Source organism: Dermacentor variabilis, chromosome 5 (genome assembly GCF_050947875.1).
Source record: "Dermacentor variabilis isolate Ectoservices chromosome 5, ASM5094787v1, whole genome shotgun sequence".
NCBI classification, from domain to species: Eukaryota; Metazoa; Arthropoda; class Arachnida; order Ixodida; family Ixodidae; genus Dermacentor; species Dermacentor variabilis.
In genome coordinates, this window is record NC_134572.1 from 118,878,719 (window position 1) to 118,901,885 (window position 23,167).

The 23,167-nt window shown below is 44.7% G+C and overlaps 2 protein-coding genes across 2 annotated transcripts in view; one reads left to right on the plus strand and one right to left on the minus strand.

Moving 5' to 3' along the window:
• LOC142583630 (uncharacterized) overlaps positions 1 to 19,106 on the minus strand; it is a 70,766-nt gene extending 51,660 nt beyond the window's left edge. The window contains exons 1-5 of the mRNA XM_075694123.1: positions 18,803 to 19,106; positions 9,434 to 9,513; positions 7,881 to 7,951; positions 5,491 to 5,748; positions 1,295 to 1,434 (exon numbers count right to left, since the gene is read on the minus strand). Of these exons, the coding sequence (XP_075550238.1) occupies positions 1,295 to 1,434; positions 5,491 to 5,748; positions 7,881 to 7,951; positions 9,434 to 9,513; positions 18,803 to 18,841 (588 nt within the window). The 5' untranslated portion in view covers positions 18,842 to 19,106. The remainder of the gene's footprint in view (positions 1 to 1,294; positions 1,435 to 5,490; positions 5,749 to 7,880; positions 7,952 to 9,433; positions 9,514 to 18,802) is intronic.
• Positions 19,107 to 20,574: 1,468 nt separating this feature from the next.
• Positions 20,575 to 23,167, plus strand: part of emei (transmembrane protein 161-like emei) — a 44,693-nt gene continuing 42,100 nt past the window's right edge. The window contains exons 1-4 of the mRNA XM_075693448.1: positions 20,575 to 20,593; positions 20,722 to 20,788; positions 20,991 to 21,091; positions 22,860 to 22,958. Of these exons, the coding sequence (XP_075549563.1) occupies positions 20,786 to 20,788; positions 20,991 to 21,091; positions 22,860 to 22,958 (203 nt within the window). The 5' untranslated portion in view covers positions 20,575 to 20,593; positions 20,722 to 20,785. The remainder of the gene's footprint in view (positions 20,594 to 20,721; positions 20,789 to 20,990; positions 21,092 to 22,859; positions 22,959 to 23,167) is intronic.

Genomic DNA, 23,167 nt, shown 5'->3' on the forward strand with positions numbered 1-23,167 from the left:
ACTTCATTTCCATAGCATGACAGATGACTGGTTTGTCTTGCTTAATCACACCTGTGCTCAAATTCTTTGCAATTTGACAAGATCCTGTGAAACACCACCACCAGGCTCCCTGCAACAGATTTCTTTAACGTGACTACTGCATACAGTGCCAATTATGAGCCCTTAACTTCTGGAATATACAGTCGACTTGTTATTTGGACCTTCATGGGACCAACGAAATTGATTGAATGTGGTTTTCGGGCCCAGTTCCCTGCGAAAATAGTTGTGCATTGGAATTGGGTAAATACCGTGATCAGACATTATGAGCTATAGTTATTAGTTGAAATATCTTCCTAGGGCTGGCCAAGAATGACCATTTTCAACAAGAGATGGCGTGTATTCAATGCATTCACTGTCCTTTAAGCTTTGCCGAGATGGACACTGCCACAGAAGGGGTTATTGGAGTCACCATATGGTGCCTGCATACAGACTGGTCAAGCTCAAGTTATCTGGCGAATGCTAATTTTAGGATTGAAATGACAAACATTTGGGCCCATAGACATGCATTGGTCCCGGCCGAGACTTTCGAGCAGGATAGAATTAATGGAAGTCTACTGCGTTCGGAGAACTCTATATGATATTTATATTTATTTAATTGTATTGTTAAAACACCCTTCTACAATGCCAGAAAGCAACTTCTGCTGTCAGTAGACTTGATGAGCCAGGAAAGGCAAAGCAGCTTTAATGAAATCTTCATACTTGCTTGCCATGAAGTTATGGCTTATGACAGTATCTGCTTGGGCCCACTTAATGTTTTAAAGATGGACCAAATTATATTACTCGCACACATAGCTAATAATTGAAATTAGCAATTTAGGAACTTTTATTACTGCCCAGCAATAGCCAAAATATTAAAAAATACACCGAAATCAATATGTCACACTGACATACTGTTGCAGAGGTATTAAGATGAAATTTGAAAAATTAAAACCTTGCCTGTTTTCTTTCTTTTAGCAATCAATGTCTTTCCCAATAAGGTCTTTCAAATTGTACTTTTTTTGCACTCTGAGCTGATTTGGTGTTTTACCTTTGAAGCAGCAGGGGCAATAAAGAAAATTTGTCAACAGGCTGAATTAATGAAACATAAAGGTGGTTAACTGCAAGAGTGAACTACTTGGAGAGAACAGCTCACGAAAATGCATTTACTTACATTGCCTTCAGACTGAAAGTGAGTCAAGGCAAGCAGTGTATAAAGAACACACATTAGCAGTTAACAATTGAACAGAGCAATGAAGAATGCAGCGCTGGAGCTCACCAAACGAGCACGCTGTTGCGGCGAAATGCTGTTACGTTTAGTCGGGGTCTGCGCCCCCGTCGGAGAGGCAGTGAAGCTCTCGCTCTTCCTGCGCTTGACCCTGGTGATGCAGAGAAAGCTTTCCTCCTCCAGGTTGGACGCTGCACATGGTTGAGAAAGCATGTAATGTCCGGAGTTGTACAGTGTAAACCTGCAATGGCAGGTTGGAATGAGATAGCAGCAAAAGGGACACACAAAAAGGTGACCTCTAGACAATGTGTATTCAAAGATTAGTGGAATACAGCAATACCTCGTTAATACAACACTGGTGGGGTACGTTGATCCGGCATGTACTAAGTGATGTACTAACTAACGAACAATGGCAGATGAGTGGCTATAGACTTACTGGCCAGGAAAAGAGGTGTTAATTGTCACTCAAACACACACAGACAAGTTTTATTTGTGGGCAGGCAGCAAGAAAAATCAGATTTGCACTTTCCACCATGGTGGCCTTGCAGCAAAGACGGCATCCTCAAACTCTGCAAAACCGTGAGCCAGTTTCTGTAAGGCCCTACTTCTCTGCAAATGCTTTCATGACTCGATGCACTAGCGGCGTTGGATATGGAAGGGCCATCATCCACGTCGTCATGGATGATGACGTAGAAGTGCTAGAAGCTATGAAAGCTGAAAAAAAAATGCCATGGCTACCATGTTTTGACGTCGGTATCGGTGACAACTGCAGTGCATCAAAGGTCCATGCACCGAAATTTCACTATAATATAATATGCACGCACAATGTTTTGCCGATTCCACACTTGCACGTGCTGAAAATGAAGTAAATACTACGCACTAACAGTTTGGCCTGTGTTAAGCGACTACGGTGCAAGCGGTCAGCCAATAGATTAGGTTCAATAGTGACAAGGCCGGGAATTTGTTGCAACTAGATTTATACTGGAATTACTCATTAAGCAGGTATGTATTAACAAGGTTTTACTGTACATATTGTCACGCGCACATTTTACGCTGTGATTTGAGCATTTCTTGCCCCTCTGGGCACAAGTTCATTCAATAAACAGGCATTCTTAACTTGCACTTTTCACCGGCTTCATAGTTCTTGACAATCACAGCAAGGCTCTTGAGCGGAAATAAGCAGAATGGCTACGATTTCATTTTCTGGCAGCTGACTGAACTGAAGCAAGATTTCCGATTACAGAATCAGATTGTTTAGAAACAGCAGCGTTCATATTGTGAGCGACTGCTCGCTGTGATGAACTTGGCTACTGTGAACAATGCCCTACATTCAACAACCTGGCTAGGAGCATTACGAAAATTACTGATGCTGCACATATTGAACTCGACAGCCATTTGAGCATGTGCAGCCACCACCAAAATGTGCCCTTCATTATTTTGGCATCATTAACAGTATTTGCAACAGAGCATAGCACATTTCCCTTGGCATGGATAGATAAAATTTTTTGCTTCATTTTGTCGCTAGATAAAATGTTTTCAAGCTTTCGTAAAATAGTTATATTCACATAGAACAGTCAGGTTCTGATTTTAAAAAAAAGGATGCTAAAGCTCTGCCCAAAAGTGCAAATGTGAAATCTGAATATGAACAATAGTACTGCAGTAATAACTCGTCCCCAGTGGCAAACATGATTCATTATACAGAGGTCCCTAACATGTTTGATTACACAGTTTTATTGTGGCTAATAACAAAGTGCACTGAAAACGAAGGCCAAGAAAGGAATAGATAAAGACATGTGCACATATCTTACACATGCCTGTTGAAGATGGGTCTACCATATTATGCACAGTAACATTCACAACACATGTAACCTTTTTTTTCTTTTTACGCACTTAGTACATACTGTTTGCTGTACGACAAACATAAGTATGTGCCAAATGTATATGTGTACTTGCCAACCTGTGAACCTGAAAAATTCATAAGAATCCCTTACGCAATACTGCAAGGGGAAGTGGGGAATAGCATACATCACGAATAGCAATGCCTGCCCTAAGCACACTCCTTTAGTGGGATAAATGTGCACTTTAAAAGGCGATTCACCTTTAGACGCAGATATAAGTAGCAGCAACACACTTTTAGATCACCACAACCTTTCCAGTGAATCTGCCGTTGCCAATTTACTTTGCCCGCTCTAGAACTTGGCTGAATCAACTTGCTTTAGGCCAATACGTCTTGGTGTCCTTTCACATTCGGAAGACTTGCGAAGCTGGGTAACATGAACTGCCTGGCAAAACTTTTTCATAAACAGAATTTTTTTTAAGCATGACAAAACAATAAAATTGTTTGAACTTGTAAACATTATGGACAATTCAGGAGGGTTGGCAGGCACGTATACACCGTATTTATTCGCGTATAACCCGCACCAAAATGTGAAAAAACGCGTTTAAAAAGTGGGGGTGCGGGTTATCTGCGAATTTTTTCCTTGGGAGGGGGGGGGGGTCGGCTTCACCGCAATGTGCGGCGGTCTCCCCGTGTAGTCCGCCATCCCCATCGTCATCGACGCTTGTCAAGCCGATGAAGGGCCAACGAAAGGCCAGCATTGTTGAGCCTCGCGTTAGGCGCTGTTTAGTGTACTTACCCCAGTTTGCACTGTTTGCCTGCTTTGTTTTGGCATCATGAGTGCGACTCGACGGCAGTGTTTCACAGCGAAAGAGAAGCTAAAGATTATAGCCGCTGCCGAAGAAATCGGCAACAGAGCTGCTGCAAGACAGCATGACGTCGACGAGTCGTGCATTCGCGACTGGAGGAAGAAAAAAAGAGAGTCTCGAAGCAACGAACCGGAACAGGCGAGCGTTTCGGGGTCCGAAGACTGGCGCGTACCCCCACCTCGAGACGCAGCTTGCGAAGTTCATTGAGGAGCAGAGAAGTCGTGGCCACGCTGTTTCGACTGAGATGGCGCAAATGGAAGCCCTGAAGTTGGCCCGGGAATTGAACATTCCACGTGAGTTTCGTGCAAGCCGTGGATGGCTTCAGCGCTTCATGCGAAGACATGGATTTTCTATGCGGCGGCGAACAACCATGTGCCAGCGGCTTCCTGAAGCCTACGAGGAAAAGTTGTTGAACTTTCAACGATATGTGATCGCACTTCGGAAGGAGCACAGCTATTTGCTGTCTCAGGTGGGAAATGCTGATCAAACACCTGTGTACTTTGAGATGCCGATGGACACGACCATGGAAAAAAAGGGCTCCAAATCAGTCAGCGTGCTGACCGGCGGAAATGCCAAGCTGCGCTGCACAGTCATGCTATGCGCTTTGGCTGACGGCACGAAACTGCGCCCGTATGTGATTTTCAAACGCAAGACGCTACCTAGCATTCCACTGCCCCCAGGAATCGTTGTGCGTGCGGAAGAAAATTCGTGGATGAACAGTGGCCTAGTCGGTGACTGGCTTCGAGTAATCTGGGAGCGAAGACCAGGTTCCTTGCTGGCACGCCGGTCGATGCTCGTATTAGATTCCTTCAGAGGCCACTGCACTGATGCGGTGAAGGCTCGCCTTGCCGAGACCAGCACCGACCTCGTCATAATACCTGGCGGCATGACGTCCATGCTACAGCCACTCGACGTGTGCCTGAACAAGCCGTTCAAGGCACACGTGAAGCGGCTGTATGCCCAGTGGATGGCCGACGGCATTTACGCCCTCACACCGACGGGACGCGTGCGAAGGCCTGACATTCCATTGCTGTGCCAGTGGATCGTGGATGCGTGGAAAGCGATACCGGCCGATTTGGTGCGCAAAAGCTTTAAAAAATGTGCGATCAGTAATAGTCTGGATGGTTCCGAGGACGACTACGTCTTTGAGAGTGGCGATGAAGCCTCGGATGGCAGTAGTGAGAGCGGCGACGATTAAGAATCGGATAACCAGTGACGTGGTGGCGGTCGTTTGAATAAATGTTCTGAAAACGAAATGATCACTGAGTGTGAGTTTCATCTTTCTAGCGCTCATTTTTTTTTTTTTTCAGGTAGACGTGCGGGTTATACGCGAGTTTTTTTTTTTTTTTCCGCCGAGTTCAAAGTTAGGGGTGCGGGTTATACGCAGGGGCGGGTTATACGCGGGTAAATACGGCATATTTGTTCAACTCCCCCTACAAGTTTTACATATTCTGAGGACAACAAGCATCAGTCGAATCTAACCTCAGACCATGCATTTTTTATGCACATTTCAAGTAGCAAAAAGATTTGCTCCCACCAACCTTTCAAGTATGCTGCAAGGTTTTCAAGCACATCGTCACCGGCACTCACAATCTCTATCAAGTCTCTAATGCAGCATTGCGTGGCCTCGCCAAGTTTGAGAAGTGGGGCCACCTTACTGGTTGGGCTACAACTCGTGGCTCGAAGGGCCAGAGCCGAAAGAGCCAAGACAGAAGTGGTGGCCAATAGAATGTCGTCATATCTTCGCTTTTTTGCACTTCCCGATGACAGGAAGTGGGCTGGCAGGCACCCATGGTGCTCTGAAGAGAAAAAAAAAGCAAAATTTAAGTGGTGCACCGAACCAAGTTCGTTTGGAAGCTTTTCAAAAGTCCCATCTCGCGTGTAAAGCACTTAAAGGGACAGTACTAGAGAAACAAGCTCAGCAGTATTTGTAGATTACGCTTCCATGAAACTTTACCATGAAAAGGAGGCTTTGCAAGCCAGAAAAGATGCAAAACCGAGGCTGGTGGCAACAGCACTTATGTTCCCTTATCACCTCACCATGATGTCATGGAATGATGGCATCTGCTCAGGCTTTGTTGTTATCAGTGAAGATGGACTATATTGAAGTTTAAAAGTGCCAAAAACAGAACTCTGAAAACTCTTCCAGACATTCCAGTGCCAAGGTTACGGCATGAAATTCTTGAAATGGAACGGACTTATTCCTTCTACTCAACCATTACACCGAAAATAATGAAAAGGAGGGTTCTAAAACAGCAGTACCAGATTAACCGAAAAACAATTTCAGAGATGTGTACCAGTATTTGAGCCGCAGATGTTCGGAGTGACAGAATAACTGTTCAGCCCTTTTACCTGCATGCTCTCCTGAATGCTGAAGTGCGACACAGCTGGGTCACAACACACAGTGCACAATGTCTCATATTTTTTGTTCTGGTTCCAGTTGTGAATGCACACAAACTTTCCCAACATGCCAATTTGCCCACGAGTTCCACTGCTGCAGCCAGGTGTGCTTGTCCTAGTAGTTCTTAGTGGGCTATAGGGAAACTATTGTAAGAAGCAGACACTGTACCCTACGTAACTTTAGCCAAACTTTACAAATATAGAAATGCCACATAGCTGGACAGAACCAAGGTAACGTATGCCATCACTTGGAGATACTCAGATTTTTTTGCATTCCGCCTAATTACATAATCTCAGCTATTCAACTTCTCGAATATTATAATTAGATGAAAAGTGGCAATGAGAAAACTAGAGGAAAATGAAAAACTCCCGATACAGTTTCCTGTTGCTTAATATGTGCTACATAGAAGCGTTTTTCTGAACGTGAAAGATGTCCGCGAATACACACAAAATGGCTGCGCGACTGGTCGCTCGAGGCACCTTGCATGTATTCACGGGCTTCTTTCATGCTCTGAAAAACACTTATGCAGCATGTATTGAGCAACGGAAAACCGTATTGGGAGTTTTTCATGTTGCTCTGCAATTTTATCACGGACACCTTTCATCTAATTCATCTAAGGAACGCAAAAAATTACCCAAGTACCTCCAAGCAACGGCAAACGACATTACCTTGATTCTGTCCAGGTACATGGCATCTGCATATTTTGCAAGTTTGGCTAATGCTACGTGGGACACCCTGTATACTGCGTTTGTACCATTATATCCTTAACCCTCAATATCAGAAGGCAGGGAGGAGAGAATAAAGATTAAGCCATAGAGTACGGTTGCGTAGGTGCTTTTCCAAACTTCCCCTTAAATTTCTCCACAGCGGCATTCTCCCGAATGTTGCCTTTTAAACCCAAGTACATGGTGAAAACAGCTAAGGCTACTGGCATGGCACTGGCTGGGTTGTTGAGCATGCACTTTGAACACAGTGAAATCGATCTACGCTGTTATTCAGGCAATCTAGAGTGAAGCTTTGTTGACCTTCCTGGTACCTCGGCAAAAGTGGCCTAGATTACATTTCGAAAGCGTAATCTATCGACTCATTTTTAACGACCAACTGCAACAAAATTTCAATTTTGCGCAGCTATAAATTAGTACATACTAAGGAAGCAATCTTTGCATAAACAGCCTTAAAGACATGCCTCAGGAGGAGACGCATGCATCTGGCAATTATCAGATGACAAATCGCAGCACGATGTTTTAGTTGCGAGTCTCCCAGAGAGCAGTAAATGCAGGATTTATTTCTGTTTCATTACCAAAAACATCTATTTTTTGAAAGCTTTTTGAGACTCATGCGCTCAACTTCAAAGGTAAATTTTTTCAGAGAATGTAAATATGCTATCCGAAACTAAACTTTTTACAGCGTACAGCATTGCACTTAGCCTTTAACTTCTGAATCCTTTTTCAAAGTTAATGGAACAAGCAAGACATATCTACTTATGTGAATGAATGTGTTTGCTTCGTTTATAGCAGAGTGTAAACTTACCACAGAGCTGTTGCTCTATATGTGCAAATGTATTCACAGGATCGACGTTTTCGATGCTGCAAGCCGGGTTACTAGAAGAAATAAAGAAGTGCGAAATTGGATACCGACCAATGAAATTGATTCTTCAATGCATGCATGCAACCACAACAGTTTAGCATGTACACATGCTCTAGCAACAGATTTTGCCGGAGGTACATATAGCAAACTAGTTCCAAATTGTTGATTTCATGATGGTTACCACCACCCCATTTCAGCCCATAGATTGGAGTGACTACTGTGAAGTTTGATGTACACAGGTACATCTGTAGTTGTTATAGATTAAGTATGGATAAACATGCTTAGTGACTGAAATGTTGAAGCAGCTGGTTCTGGAAGCACTATGTGTACAACAGTAAACAGCATGGCTGAAGTTTTTGTTAACTATTCTAATAGGGAACAGTACTGGCAAGGTGTACAAAAGAATGCAAAGAGTGAAAAACAACGTAAGAAGCATACAAAAGAGTTTGGTTGTGCAAGGCTGTTTGGAGACATTTATAAAACTGCCAGTTATCGGTTTATAAAAGGATACACATTTACTACCGCCACCCCACTAAGAATGTTGTCTATTAGCCATACGAACAACATATTTACATTACACAAATGCACTGTGGGAGTAGAGTTAAGAACACAATATAACAAATATTATCAAGGAATCTCATTCTTGAAATTGTGCTTAAAGGCATCATCGAATAATTCAAGTTCTGCAATTAGAATTTGTAGAACTCGCATAATGTTTTCATGTAATGAGTGTACTCCTTGCATGCTTGGGTGGTGCAGTTGACAGAGAAGTCTGCTTTGAAAAATCCACACATGTACCTTAAAAGACAGATTTTCTGTAATTTTTGGAGCCACAGTTCTAAGCATTGTGCAACAAACTTTATCAGTTTGGAAATTTTGTAACGAGAGATATTCTGCGTAACAGACAGGCACAAAGACAAATTACTGTTGGGCAAAGATAGAGGACTCCATGCTCAACTGAAAATTATTTTCTCTTTGGGTGCACGCAAAGAAAAAAATGCACTTTGTGAAGGAGGGATAGCACTAGGAATCTTTACAGGAACTGGGCATTCCTACTGGTGGAAATGATAACATTGCTGTTACACTGTAGCTTTTACTAAATATAGCTAAGTGTCCATCTTGTAGTCTAATAGCCTTTGTGGTAAGCATCTGTTGATAACTAAAGAAGCCTTTTATGCTGGAGGAATTAGTCATACAAGCAGTCATTCATTCTGCAAGCAGAATTTTAGCTGCACAACTTAAAACATGCCATCTACGAGACAGAGAAGTAAAGAAATTGCTGTAGTATGTTCCCAAATAAGCTTCCTGGACATTACATCCCAAAGGATAGCTTTAAAGGGAAATTTTTCAAGAATTCTTCAAAATATTTACGATTACCCTCACACGTAGCTTTTGGCGCACGATTTCCTTTCATTTATGTTTGCCATTTTCAACCACTGAAGCCTTAACTGAGGCTATGCCATAGGCTCAACACGAAATGCAAGAGCAAGACTCACATGGTTGACAGAAGCTTGAGCAGTTGCAAGCCATCCTGTAGGTCCGAGATGGCTCTAACCTTGATGTCATAGCAGGACAGCTACATAGCAAGATAATAATGGGACGTTACCAGTGCTTCTGTATAGTTGTATCAAAACAAAGCTGTTTTAAGCGATTCCTATGAAAAAGAAGAAAAAAAAAACGAAAAAAAACAAACAAACAAACAAAGGAAACAGATTTGTGGTAATCAGCTGAATGCGTTAAGAGATATGTGGAAACAAAAAAGAAAATAGCTACTGCAGAGCTCCCTGCAATGGCTTGAAGCGTGGGACTGGCAAAGACCGCTTGTTTTTTGGTGCCTAATATGACCGTTAAGGATGAACTTGCAGCGAAGCTGCACGGAATTGTAGACGCCGATGTTGCATGCTAACTACGTTATGTCTAAAATAGCAGTGCTGAGTGAAAACAATTTTTAACTGAACGAAATTTGTTTAAAAATGCTTTTTTGGATAAGACTGCACACATGGCGCGACACTAATAAAACATTTTCTTCTAGTGGCTGCTAACAGCCTTTCGGTTTTGGCAACAGCTCGCTACGTCATATCCCACTTTTTGCATCATGGGAGCACAATGCAAAAAGAACAGTTGTCAAGTGAGTAATAATACAGCAGACAAGCTGAGAAGCAATGAATAAGCTGACCAATGGCAATACGACTACAAAATCACGAGAATACATGCAAATTCATGTGAAGTCAAAAAAAAAGAAAACTGTTGAGAAACGTAGAATCTTATGTTTCCTGCAGTCGTGACACTGGGCACAGTAAAGGAACATCAGGATGAAATGTACACAGTCATTTTGTAGTTTTACGACATGGTATGCAAAAGTGCAAGGACGTGAGCATCATGACACAGTTGAGGTCACCTCACATAACTTGGTGTAGAAATACGCCCCGATCAAGCAGTCTTTCACACCGAGTCGCAAGACCCCAGTCTGCCAATATCAATTCGTAACTATACAACCGTTGTCATAGGCAGTGCATACTAAACCATGCTGCACTTCTTCAACTAAGTTACTGCAAGAAAGTAACACACAGGTCCAAACTACTGATGCAAAACTCCAGCCGTGAAGGAACCAACCCACAGAAGAAAATGCGAATATATTGTAACGCACAGTTGAGTGACGGTGCTTTAATCCCTTTACCTTGGGCGAACTTGTGCCCTACAAACAGCTAAACGCAAGCCTCACTGGAACGTCCACAGTCTTTTCGCAAGAGACCCGCACCTCTTGTTCCCTCGTGTCCCGCGCTGACGACACATTGCTCCGATTGCGCGTTCCTTGCGAGCCCGTGTTGCCCACTTCACTGCCGCTATTTTTCGCAGGTAGCAGTAAACAACTGGACGGACACAGGAGGTGGCTGGCGCGCATAATTTGAAACCATCTTGTGTCATTGTCCCCCTTCCAAGAGTGCATCGTCCTGATGCTCATACAGAGGGCGGTGGTTTCTAGACTGTCATGAATTCACAATGCTTGTAGGCGGAAGCAGTTATTGCCTGTCGTGGTATGGTTTCATTTGGACGACACGGACTATTTCTGTTCGATGCCACCGTCTTGATGAGGTTACTTGACCTTCTGGAGCAACTTCGTAGTTCAAGGGACTAATTCGGTGAATTATCTAATACGGGCCAAAAGAATGACGAAGAAGCTTCTTAGATAGGCCACACATCCGTACGGGAGTCCACACCCATACTCTGTCTCCAGGTGCATACTGGAAGTCTAAGTCGCAAGTTGTATCGGTCCGCGTCGGTTTGCTGTTGCTGCTGAATGCAGTGTCGTGTCAGCTGCCGTGCTTCTTCAGCTCTTTATGTGAAGTCGCTGACATCATTGTCATTTTCGGAGGTCTCATCTACTGGTAGCATTGCACCTAAGGCTGTGGTGAGGGGCCGGCCAAAAACGAGTTGGAAAATTGTCATTTGAGTTGTCTCTTGCACAGCGGTATCGTACGCGAATGTTGCATGCAATAGTATCCTGTCCCATGTTCAGTGCTCCATGTCCACGTATATTGACAACATATCAGTCAGCGTTCTGTTGAGTCGCTCAGTCAGTCCATTTGTCTGCGGGGTGGTTTTTCGATGACTGATGTGCGTTAATTTCATAATGCACTGTGTCAAGTGGGCAGTAAATATGGTTCCTCGGTCCGTGATGAGAACTTTAGGAGCGCCATGCCGTAGTACTATGTTAGTAACAAAAAAAATGAGCTACTTCACTGGCTGTTCCCTTGACAAGAGACCCTGTCTCGGCATATAGAGTTAGGTAGTCAGTTGCAACTACGATCCAACGCTTTCCAGATGATGATGTAGGAAAGAGGCCAAGTAAGTCCATTCCCACATGTGCGAATGGAATTTCCAGTGGCTGTATCGGTTGTAGGAGATCTGCTGGCTTGAATGGTGGTACCTTAAGTCTTTGGCAGTCCCGGCAGGTTCTTACGTAGTGTTGCACAGAATTCAATAACTTTGGCCAGTAATACTTCGTGTGGATGCCGACAGGGTGTCCTTCTAGGTAATCAATGAGCAGGCGTAACTCCGCGTTAGGTCACTGATGCTGAGCCATTTGCGATGTCACAGCTCCTAGGGACGGGCAATCCTGTCCATTTTCTCTGAACGTAGATTCCGTGTATTCAATCGGTGCATGTGACAAGCAATCAGCATCACTGTGCTTGTGACCGGACTTGTATACGACCGTTATATCATATTCCTGCAGCCGTAGACTCCATCTGGCCAGCCGTCCAGATGGGTCTTTGAGATTCGCCAGCCAGCACAACGAATGATGGTCGCTGATAGCTCGAAATGGTCGGCCATATAAATATGGTCTAAACTTGCTGATGGCCCATATCACCACGAGGCATTCTTTTTCTGTCGCTGAGTAGTTCACCTCAGCCTTCGAAAGTGTTCGACTAGCATACGCAATGACTCGTTCCTCTCCGTCTTGCCACTAAATGAGGACGGCACAGAGGCCTAAATTGCTTGCATCTGTGTGAATATCAGTTTTGGCTTCCTCGTCGAAATGAGCAAGCTCCGTTTTGCCACTAAATGAGGACGGCACAGAGGCCTAAATTGCTTGCATCTGTGTGAATATCAGTTTCGGCTTCCTCGTCAAAATGAGCAAGAACTGGGTGGTTCTCAAGAAGCTTTCGGAGCTCATTGAAAGCATTCTCCTGCTCTTTCAACCAGACGAAAGGCGTGTCTTCCTTTGCTAGCCATGTTAGTGGTTCGGTGATCCTTGAAAAATTTGAGAAAGCGTCTATAGCAGGTGCAAAGTCCTAAAAATCGCCTAACAGCCTTTTTGTCAGTTGGTTTTGGAAATTTCTCCACTGCCGCAGTCTTTTCAAGGTCCGGGCGAATGCCTTCTGAACTGACGACATGGCAGAGGAAAAGAAGCTCGCGAAAGCCGAAATGACATTTCTGCGGTTTTATTGTCAGACCTGCTGATCTAATAGCTCTCGCCACAGCCCGCTGTCGTTCTACATGCTGCTCAAAGGTGGTAGAAAAAACCACGACATTGTCAAGATAAACGAGACAGGTTTGCCATTTCAGACCGGTGAGCACAGTGTCCATCATCTGCTGAAATGTGGCAGGTGCGGAACAAAGAACGAATGGATGCACTTTGAACTCGTATAGTCCGTCTGGCGTCACAAACGCAGTGTTTTCACGATCTCGTTGGACTACTTCTATCTGACAGTAGCCGCATTTGAGGTCCAGGGAGGAAAAGAATTTGGCATCTCGTAGTCTATCTAGAGTGTCATTGATTCTTGGAAGTGGGTACACATCCCACTTTGTGACGGCGTTCAGCTTTCGGTAATCAATGCAGAAGCGCAAGGTCTGTTCCTTTTTCTTTACCAGTACCACAGGCGATGCCCACGGGCTTGCCGACGGCTGAATTACGTCTTCCAGCATTTCCTTAACTTGACTTCTGATAGCTTCTCTCTTTTGGAGACACTCGGTAGGGATGCTGGCAAATAGGCCTCACTGATTCGTCGACAATTTTCCGATGTTTGGCAATAGATGTCTGCCGGACTTTGACATTGAAAAATATTCGGCGAATTCTCTTACAAGGGTCTATATTTGCTCCTGTCTGGGCAATAGACCTGGTTCGATGTTGAAGTCTGCAAGGACAGAATCCACATCTTGGAATTTCGATGTTGAAATCTCTGGAATGCTCAGGTCTGTAACTTGGACAAAGTTATTAAGGCTGGCAATAACGGTTCCCTTCGCGACATGTTGCACCTCATTTCCAAAATTAGTGAGGAGAGCGTTTGCACATCCACCATGCAGCTGAACAAGGCCTCTTGCCATGCAGATCCCTTTTTCTAGTAGGAGGCTGGTGTTGCTGTCTGCAATTCCTTCGTAGTCACTGAAAGCATCGCTTCTGACTGCGACGGCTATGCTGGATCTCGGAGGTAGCATCACGTCGTCATCGGCTATGTAAAGGGCGTCGAATTTTTCTTCGGTGTTGAATGCTGCGACAGCGTGCTTTGTTGAAAAGGAAACACATGATTCCCACAAGTTGATTACAGTGCCATTATCTTGCAAGAAGTCCATGCCAATAATCAATTCTCTTGAGCATTCGGGAAGGATGATAAAGCTAGCGACGTACATGAAGCCTCGTATTCCTATTCTAGCCGTGCAATTGCCAGTGGGGTCGATGAGGTGCCCTCCTGCGGTGCGAACTTGTGGCCCCTTCCAAGGAGTCAGCACTTTCTTCAGTTTCCTGGCAAGCTCGCTACTTATTACCAAGTAATCTGCACCTGTATCCACTAACGTGTTCACTTTGTAACCGTTAACAAACACGTAAATCGGAAGCAATGTCACTCTTACGGCACTGGTTTCTGAATCCCTAGTCATCGCTCGGAGTCATCGATGGAGGTTCTTTTTTTCACGTCGGCAGCGACCTTACCTCCCAAGGTCGCCGACCAGTTTTCCCAACACGGGCTCTGTGAACTGAGTCTTGGGGAGCTTGAAGACGGGCGGGGGCTTGGTGACCAATGCCTCAACGGCGCTGTTGATGGAGGTTGGTGTTGCTGGTAGGCGTATGGGGAGCTTTGACGAGTGGACAAGTACTCTTCGATTTCAAATGGACACTCACCATTTCGAGGGCAAGGTGCGTTCACCGGAAAACCATGAAGCCCTGCCTGGCGATAGTGGCACATTCTGTACAGGTGGCCAGCCTCACCACAGTGGTAGCAGAGGGGTATTCGGTAAGGAGTGCGCCATACATCAGCCTTCTTGAATCTTCTCTCGGGTGGCGGCAGCGTAGTCCGAGGCATCGAGCTATTCATAGAGGAAGTGGCTGCGACGTCAGCACGTCCGGGAGTTTGCCGCAGCACATCGGCATATGAGACGTTCGGTTGGCGCAGTAATGGCACTTGGGGCTGTGCACTGAGCTGTAGTTCCGGACCACCTGTCTGACCTCTTCACGAACGACATCTGCCAGTGAAGAGGGCGCTGGAGCGTTCTGGTCAAGCTGTAGCCTCTGAAGCTCTTCTCGCACTACAGATTGCACGAGCTCTCGTATGACCTCCACGCTGTTTCCGAAGACAGCTGAAACGGCGTCTACAGAGGTGATGTACAACCGGGAGATGAACATCCTTGATAGCTGTTGTAACGTGCTTTCCATTGTTGTCGCCTCTGAACAAAACTTAGCGACGGTGCACGGCAGGCTCTGAACCAACCCTGCGAACAGTTCCTGTTTTATGCCCCGCATTAGATGGCATAGTTTTTTGTCCTCGCTCATGTTAGGATCAGTTCAGCGGAATAGGCGGGACATGTCTTCTACATACATGGCCATGCTTTTGTTCTTACGCTGGTTTCTTGCTTGCAGGGCAGCTTTGGCCCTCTTCCTGCGATCGGTACTTGGGTAAGTTGCCAGCAACTCTAGTCAGAAAGCATCCCATGACACAAATGTCGCTTCGTGGTTTTCAAACCACGTTCGTGAGCTGTCCTCTAATGCGAAGTAAACGTTTCATAGCTTGCGCTCTCCGTTCCATCCATTCAACTCAGCGACGTGCTCAAAGTGTTCCAGCCAGTCCTCTGCGTCTTCAAATGTGTCACCATGGAAAGGCACTGGCGTCATTGGAGAGTTGACTACGATGTGAGTTGGCACGGTTTGAGTTGTAATCCTGGTAGCGTTTCGGCTAGCAGATGCTGACGCTCCAATAGAATCCGGCAAAGGGAAACCTCGGGGGGGGGGGGGCTCACCACATAGGCGACGACTGCTGCGTTGGTGAACAGGAGTCAATTTGATAGGTCCAAGACGCCGCGAGTCCAGGTTCCTTTTTCTGACTCGAGAAGGGCTTGAAATCATACCCCGTGCCTCCACCAGATTTGTTATGCACAGTTGAGTGACAGTGCTTTAATCACTTTACCTTAGGCGAACTTGTGCCCTACAAACAGCTAAACGCGAGCCTCACTGGAACGTCCACAGTCTTTTCGCAAGAGACCCGCACCTCTTGTTCCCTCGTGTCCCGCGCTGACGACACATTGCTCCGATTGCGCGTTCCTTGCGAGCCCGTGTTGCCCACTTCACTGCCGCTATCTTTTGCAGGTAGCAGTAAACAACTGGACGGATGCAGGAGGCGGCTGGCTCGCGTAATTTGAAATCATGTGTCAATATTGATACCTACGAAACTTTTGTTAATCATGCAACTACACAAAAAGGATCAAAGAGCCATGCCACCTATATTCAATGCATGTAGAGAAAAGTGCACCTTTCTGCATTTGAACTCTGAGGGCCTGTACATGCAATAATGGGGCATCTCTCCTGCCAAAATCCAATAACTGCACTTCACTATCTCAAGCTTCCTAGTGAAAGCATTACCGATTTATTCTTTTCTTTTTGGGTTCAACTTAAGCCCATTGAGTAAGCACCATTTCTCAGGAGCACCGATTGGCACGTAACAATTCGCAGTCATGTCAACTTACCACTCTGCAATACAGTTTGAGGTCATCGGTGAACAGTAATAGTTCAGAATGCTTGATACGCAATACCAAACAATTTACAGACATAAAAACCGCAGTGGCCCAAGGTTAGAACCATGGGCACTCCAGGAGACATGAAAGGATGAGAAAGGCAACCCAAACGCTTCACCCGCTTCTGGCGAATTTGCAGGTAGATAGCAAACCACCAAAAATAATGCGGACATAAATAACCAATACAACAACAGCATCTGTTGAGAAATGGAATAAAATGCTTTGGCAATGTCAAAAGATACTGTCGACCTTACCCCAGTCTAATACTATTGGTGTGCTATGGACAAGAAAAAATTTGTTTCTAGTGATCTTCCACTTTAAACCATGTTGCACAGGAAGAACTTTTGTTTAAAGTAGAAATTGAGACAATCGTAAATAAGCATTTTTAAAACGTTCGAGAAACTGCAAAGGGAAGCAGGACAAAAATTGTTGAGGTCCCAAATTTAATGACTGGGAAAACAAATGCCAATTTCCACCGGGATGGAAAAACGCCAGTTGCTAAGGGTAGACTGAGCAAGAAACGTTAATACTGGAATGAAAATATCAGTACAGCCCTTGATTATCTGTAATGAGCTTTAGCTTCAGCTTGCGGGCTTGACATGAGCACTACTGTTATGGGTGAACCATGCCAAGCAATCAGTATTCTCCACAAAATTGATGGTGGCAGACCCACTGAATGGTTGCAAGAAACCCCCTCTGGTGTGGAAAAGAGTATCTTGACTTCACCAATGTCACATTTATCTTTTCCCTTCCCTCTGGCATAGTACTAGAAATGGCTGGAATCCTTAGTGAAGTCTGTCTCAAGTCGAGCATGATGTAGAGCATCAGGAGCAAGCAATCTTTTCATGCCCGTGCAAACGGCGAATTTACCATACCAGTACACACAATCTAGTCATTTGCGCAGCTTATGATAGCACCGTTTCTCTTGGAGACATTTTACGTCCACAGAGAAAACCATGCTGGAAATCTGGGTATCCTACGATGAAGTAATGAAACAAGTTTTGCCAGTGTCTTCTACAGCTGAAGTAAGCAACTAAGCACAATCTGAATGCCTGTTTCATTGAAAAGAGAACCCCAGTCATGGCCAATCAAATAGCTGTACAATCCTAGATGCATATGTGGGTTTCGGGGAAGTTTTCAACGCGAGGCAATGGCAATGACAAAAGGAAAGAGACAGGAAACGGCAGGCGATATTGATCTACTTGTACCAATGTGTTGCATGTTTCATTGACATACATAATTTTAGCATTTGTTATTAAATTTATGATATTAACAGCACAGTTTCAATTTCATGAAACTGTTGAAGCCCATTAAATCTGACGAAATCGTTAAGCTAGTTAAACGTGGTTTAGTGGGCCAAAGCAGCTAAGGTCAAGCCTTAAGTTTTCAAGCCGGCTTGAGGTCAACACAAGTGCAGTTAATTTAAACAGTGGCATCTCAACTTTTCTCATTAGAAAGATAAGGAAGCCTCCACATTCACATCATCATGGCAATTAAAAGTAGACACAGCAAGAACTGTAGCAAGGGATTGAAAGAGTAAATATGTGATATAGTAAATACGTACGGAGCCTCGTAGTAAATATGTCTGTGTTGTTACATTACGTTAAGCGTTTCAAAAATTAGAAATCGGGAAAACGAAGCACCGCAAGCAAATGAACAACAACAGTAACTCTGCAAAGAAAATGTCCATAAATACAGGGACCGCATCACAAAGACAAGTCCGAAGTAGAAACTGCTTTTATTTAGGGTCGCCACTTTAGCGAAACCTATAAACGGATCACATTAGCCTGCGTGAAACATTAGTGCAACTGCAGTGCGCAGAACTGCGATAACTGTTTTGTGTCCCAGCCAGGAGGGGCCACAGTGGGAATTCCCATAGGAAAGTTTGCTTGTGGAGCCACCAGATGGTACACGATTTTAATCGTGTACCATCGTGTACCATCGTGTACCAGAAACGGAACAATAAGAAAGTGACTGCGCCACTGCCCCCGAGCTGAAGCGATTGAGCCGGTATTCTCGCATACACAAACTCGAGTGCAGTCCCTCAACGCCTTCTCTGACCTCAATGAAATACGCGACACATAGCGAATTCTTACACAGCCAGGTGGATTAAACACCTTAGCCGAACAACCAACCACCTTACAACTAGCTGTCCCTATGCAGCGTTCTTTCAGCATGTTCGCACGATTAACTACCAAAACGCGCGTGAGGGCTGTTACTGCAGCGAAACAGCTAGACCACAGCGAAGCACACTTAGAATTGGGATAGTTAGTTTTTAACAGCGCAATATGTGGTTCTGACGGGCAGATATCGGCCGCTACGCCCAGAAAACCGTATGAGGACAAAAGAATGCTTTCGAGACGTACCCACTGCAGGACTGCCGCTTCCTTGTCTCTGTTCAGCATCGTTCGGAATGTCAAAGGTTAAAAAACGCAGAAAACGCCCCTTAAAATTAACCAGCCAGCTGGCGGCCGGTGTAGCTGGCTGACGACGGTTATGAGAACATTTAAATGAACGCGGATCTCGCGAGGAGGAGAGCGCATGGCACACGCGCTTCACGCGCATCGCGAGTGGGCGAGGGAACTGCTGTCGCCGGCGATGGTAACTCCTGCCGTGTCTAAGATGTTTCGTTTTCGGACTTTTGCAAGTTAAAGAAAAAAAAAATACTTGTGTTTCCCGTACAAAGATTAAAAACATGGCTCTATATTACAAGCTCAAACATGTGAAGATTTCCCTTTACTTTGTTTTATTTAAGTAAAAGGTAAAGGCCGGAATAAACACACACAGGTCAGAAATTAGGTAAAAATGTTAGGCGATCCTAATCTGGCTTTGGCGTCTCTTGGCGGACCTCGCACCTCGGCGTGGCGGGTCTCAAAAGTCTACGTTTCTGTGCTTTGGTGTGCGGCATAGTTCCCTACAAAAAAAAAAAAAAAAAGTGTGCGGTAATGAGTGATTTCTCATTCTCATTATTCCAGATCGACACTTCAGTAACTCAACTTGTAAATAAACTTATGCTCTGTTATATCTATAATGAAACCCATGAGTTTTGTACTGTACTACTTTGTTACTTTTTTTTTTTCTGATTTATTCTGAATTTCCTCCCAGGTCGTCTCAGGAGGTGAACCGAAAGTGCAGCGCAAGAAACAAGAGCGTCACTCCATGTTAGTGCCACGAAAAACCAAATCTGTATTTATAGCGAATGAAACTGGGTGCTCAGCATAATCAGCAACGGCTAGCTCTGTGCCCAATATTTCGTAGTAAATAGAGCGCACACATTTGTCACATCTTGACCGTGCCCAACACGTGACCGGCGGAATGAGCGATCAGTGTGCAGTGCGTCGCCTAGTTCACTTTCGTCAGCACGGGTTCTTGGTATCGTGGGACTTGCAAGTGGCATTGTCCTGCAGGTGATGGGGCTTCAACTCCACTTCGTAGTTTCCCTTGTCATTTCTAACAGCCCTGATCACGTCCGTTTGAAGCACTTTTTCGACGTCCTTGGCCGTCTTCAGTAGCTCCTCTATTTTACCAGAGTCAGTTTCGTGGAGGTATTTGACGTATTCTTCTTTCACTCTAACCTTCGCTGCCCGTATGGTCTGCGGGTCTCCTTCAAACACTTGCAATATCACGCGGTGGAGGCTTTTATACGAGTTCAAAACAAGCGACCTCGTCGACCCGGCGCCACTCATGATGAAATGAAAATCGAGCACTGCGCACAAACTTACGCACGCGCTTGGACGTGATGGTCACGACAACGGACACGAAGGCAGCGTCGGTGCTTTAACTTCGTCTCATGATTACAACACAAACACTGCAGACAAATAAACGTAACGGTAATTTCAGCACAACATCACACTCTTGTGCGTTTCACGAGTGTCCTGCGTCGACTGCTAAATTTTTGGCTATTTACTTGACCATCTTCGACTAGTTCGCCCTTATTGTGGCTTGTTTGTGCTTTCACATCGCTTTATAAAAAGCCGGTAAATTCGCGACTGCCTGAAGCGTATGCTTAAAGAAGTTTTTATTTTTGTATGAAAATAAGAACCTTCTTACTTGTAGCTTTATCTTGTCCCCTAAAAAAGACCGGTCTCGGTAACCTTTCCGAAGCGGTCTGCTGCCAAAAGGGGATGGAAGGAGTTATGCTGTGCGTGTGGTCTTGAGTGCGGTCCCAGTTTTCATTCAACTGATTTGCATTTGATCGAGTCCTGAAAAGTCCTCATTGCTACATTGCAAACTTGGATCGCTCAAATAAAGTGTAGTGACATTTAGCTCGCGTTATTTCTTCCAGTTGGGCATCGCCCACCTAAGCGAGAGATGGTCGTGTAAAGCCTGCCTCTCCTTGGAAAAGAAACATGGTAAGAGACGTAGTTTCTACTTCCAAAGTGTGATCCTAGTCTCTTCCCTGGAAACATGTAATTTCGTCACTCTTGAGCAGTGCTTAAAAATGCGTACGCGGAGAGTCTCGAGAAGGTCGCACTACGTGTTTTCGTTCTTGCCTTAAATTGTACCGGCTTGCAGTATATGACTAAAGCGAGAAAAACAAAAATCTATTTTCAGGCACTCTTCGGCGTCCAGATCGTGATCACCATGATAATGGCCAGCGTTCTGCAAAAGCTGTCGCCACAGTATTCAATATCCCGTTGGATCATCTGCAAAAGGTGAGAAATGTTCGCCACTCACGGCTTTGCATCGTCGGTGCTTGTCTCAAGACATATAAAACTTGGAAACTGCGTAGCGCTGAAAGGACATGCATGTTTACTCAGAGCGGCGTACCACACACGGCACTGCATGTGTATCTGTCCTTGACCCTTTAGCGCCACTCGATTTCCTAGTGCAGACCAATTGTAGTCCGAGCTACTGCCTTTCAACTAGTGCCTTCGTCAATACATGAGGTTTGTGACCTCTTCCTATGCGTTAATAGTGCTTCCAAGTCTGCCTTTCAACTAAACCTCGCACGCTACTTTTGCCTGTATGCTGCAAATGTATGTAATGACGTCTTCCATTTTACATGCATATATAGCATATGCTTCAGTGCCTCAATACACACTGGCTTTCACAAGCGAGTCAGTAGATCACACTGGCATTCACAAGCGAGTCAGTAGATTCTAAAGGGCTTGTGAAGACATTTCTAGAGTCTGCGATGCTCAGGCATTGTGGCTGCGCATAATACCAGGCAAAAAATTGTTCGCCCAGCCCAAATATTTACATTGATTCACATTTTTCCCGCCCACTATACCGTATTCTTTCTGAGGGGTCCAGAATTGTTATTTAAAAGCCTAAGCTTTCTGCGTACAACATTACAATGCATAGGCCAGCCATTAAATTGAATGGAACAATGGAAAGTGTCCTGCATAGTCTCTTTTTTGCACACCAATATGCCGCATTGCACCATAATTTAGTAGTTGTGTGATCTCTCTGTTCAATATCATAATCATTCGCGCCTTTGTTCTCCTCCATTATGCCGTAAATTAAGGAAGAAAGAAAGGGCTCCCAGTGCACCACACCCGTGAACCATCGCTTCAGTCAGAGAATGGTGCCCCTCTTTTTTTCTCGGCAAGCTTCTGTCCCTGTCTGCTTGGTCGCAGTTGTGGCTGGAGCCTCTGTGACAAGCAGGGTAGTGAATTTTAAACTGTCAACCACTTCGGAATGCAGGGACCACGGCGTTCTGCTGCTGAACAAAAGTTTGTGGAATTAGTGCCCAGCCACGGCGGCTGCATTTCGACGACTTTCGAAGTGAAGAAATGTGTGTGTACTGAGGTTTTAATACTTGAACCTCAGGTGGTGAGATATGTAACCTGAAGCCCTCCACTACGACGTGTCTCTCATAACCCAAGTGTAGCCTCGTAATTTTATATCCTTGTCAGTTATCATTACAATTCTAGTCTTTGCCAATATAGCCGCTGCACAAAGGGTGTGGATATGCCACATAGAAAGCTTGACCCTCTGCATTCTGGAAAGCTCCTCTGCTTGACATGGTTTCGACTCCAGAATGTCTAAGGCAGTGCCACCCCTCAGTACATGTTGTCAGTGCAATTAAATATAACTATTTGGTGACTCAGTGCCTGTTCAAAGGCAATAATATGATTATTAGTGGGGGTTTTTACTAGAAACTCCCTATTGAAGGGATTTCTGAGAAGCATTGCTAAAGTGTAATATCTGCTTGCTTGAGAATCACTGCTCATCTGCAATGAGTGGAATCAAAGCCTGTTTGTGAATGCAACAGCAGATTTCCCTGTAACTTGTGCAGGCAAGCTGGAACTGATAGGTGCACTGAAGATGCACTGTATAGGCGTGTTTGCAAATTCTATTTCTTGTTTCTTGGCCACACACTCAGGCTGCCAAGAAATTCAGCTCTTTCTGGTTCTGTGTTTTCTAGAAACTTGTGTGGGTGTCACGAATGCAGCGCTTCATGTCACTGTGGTGCAGGCTGATACGGTATCTCCACCCATCAGATGAGGAACTCAAGTCCCTCGCTGGAATTTCAGGAAAGTCTTTCAAAGGAAAGAACAAAAGGGAGAAGTGGAGGTACGCAGTTCTTTGCCTTTCTTTCTTTGTAAAACGGTAAGAAAAATGCAATTTATATTGCTGTATTTTCTAGCACACAACATACGAGTTTGCAAAAATAACATTGTCATTGACATGTAGTATGCAAACTAATGTTGTTGCAAACCCAAAAAACACGAGTGTGTGATGTTTGATGACTTTGGAGCGCATGCAAACAAGATATGTAGCAA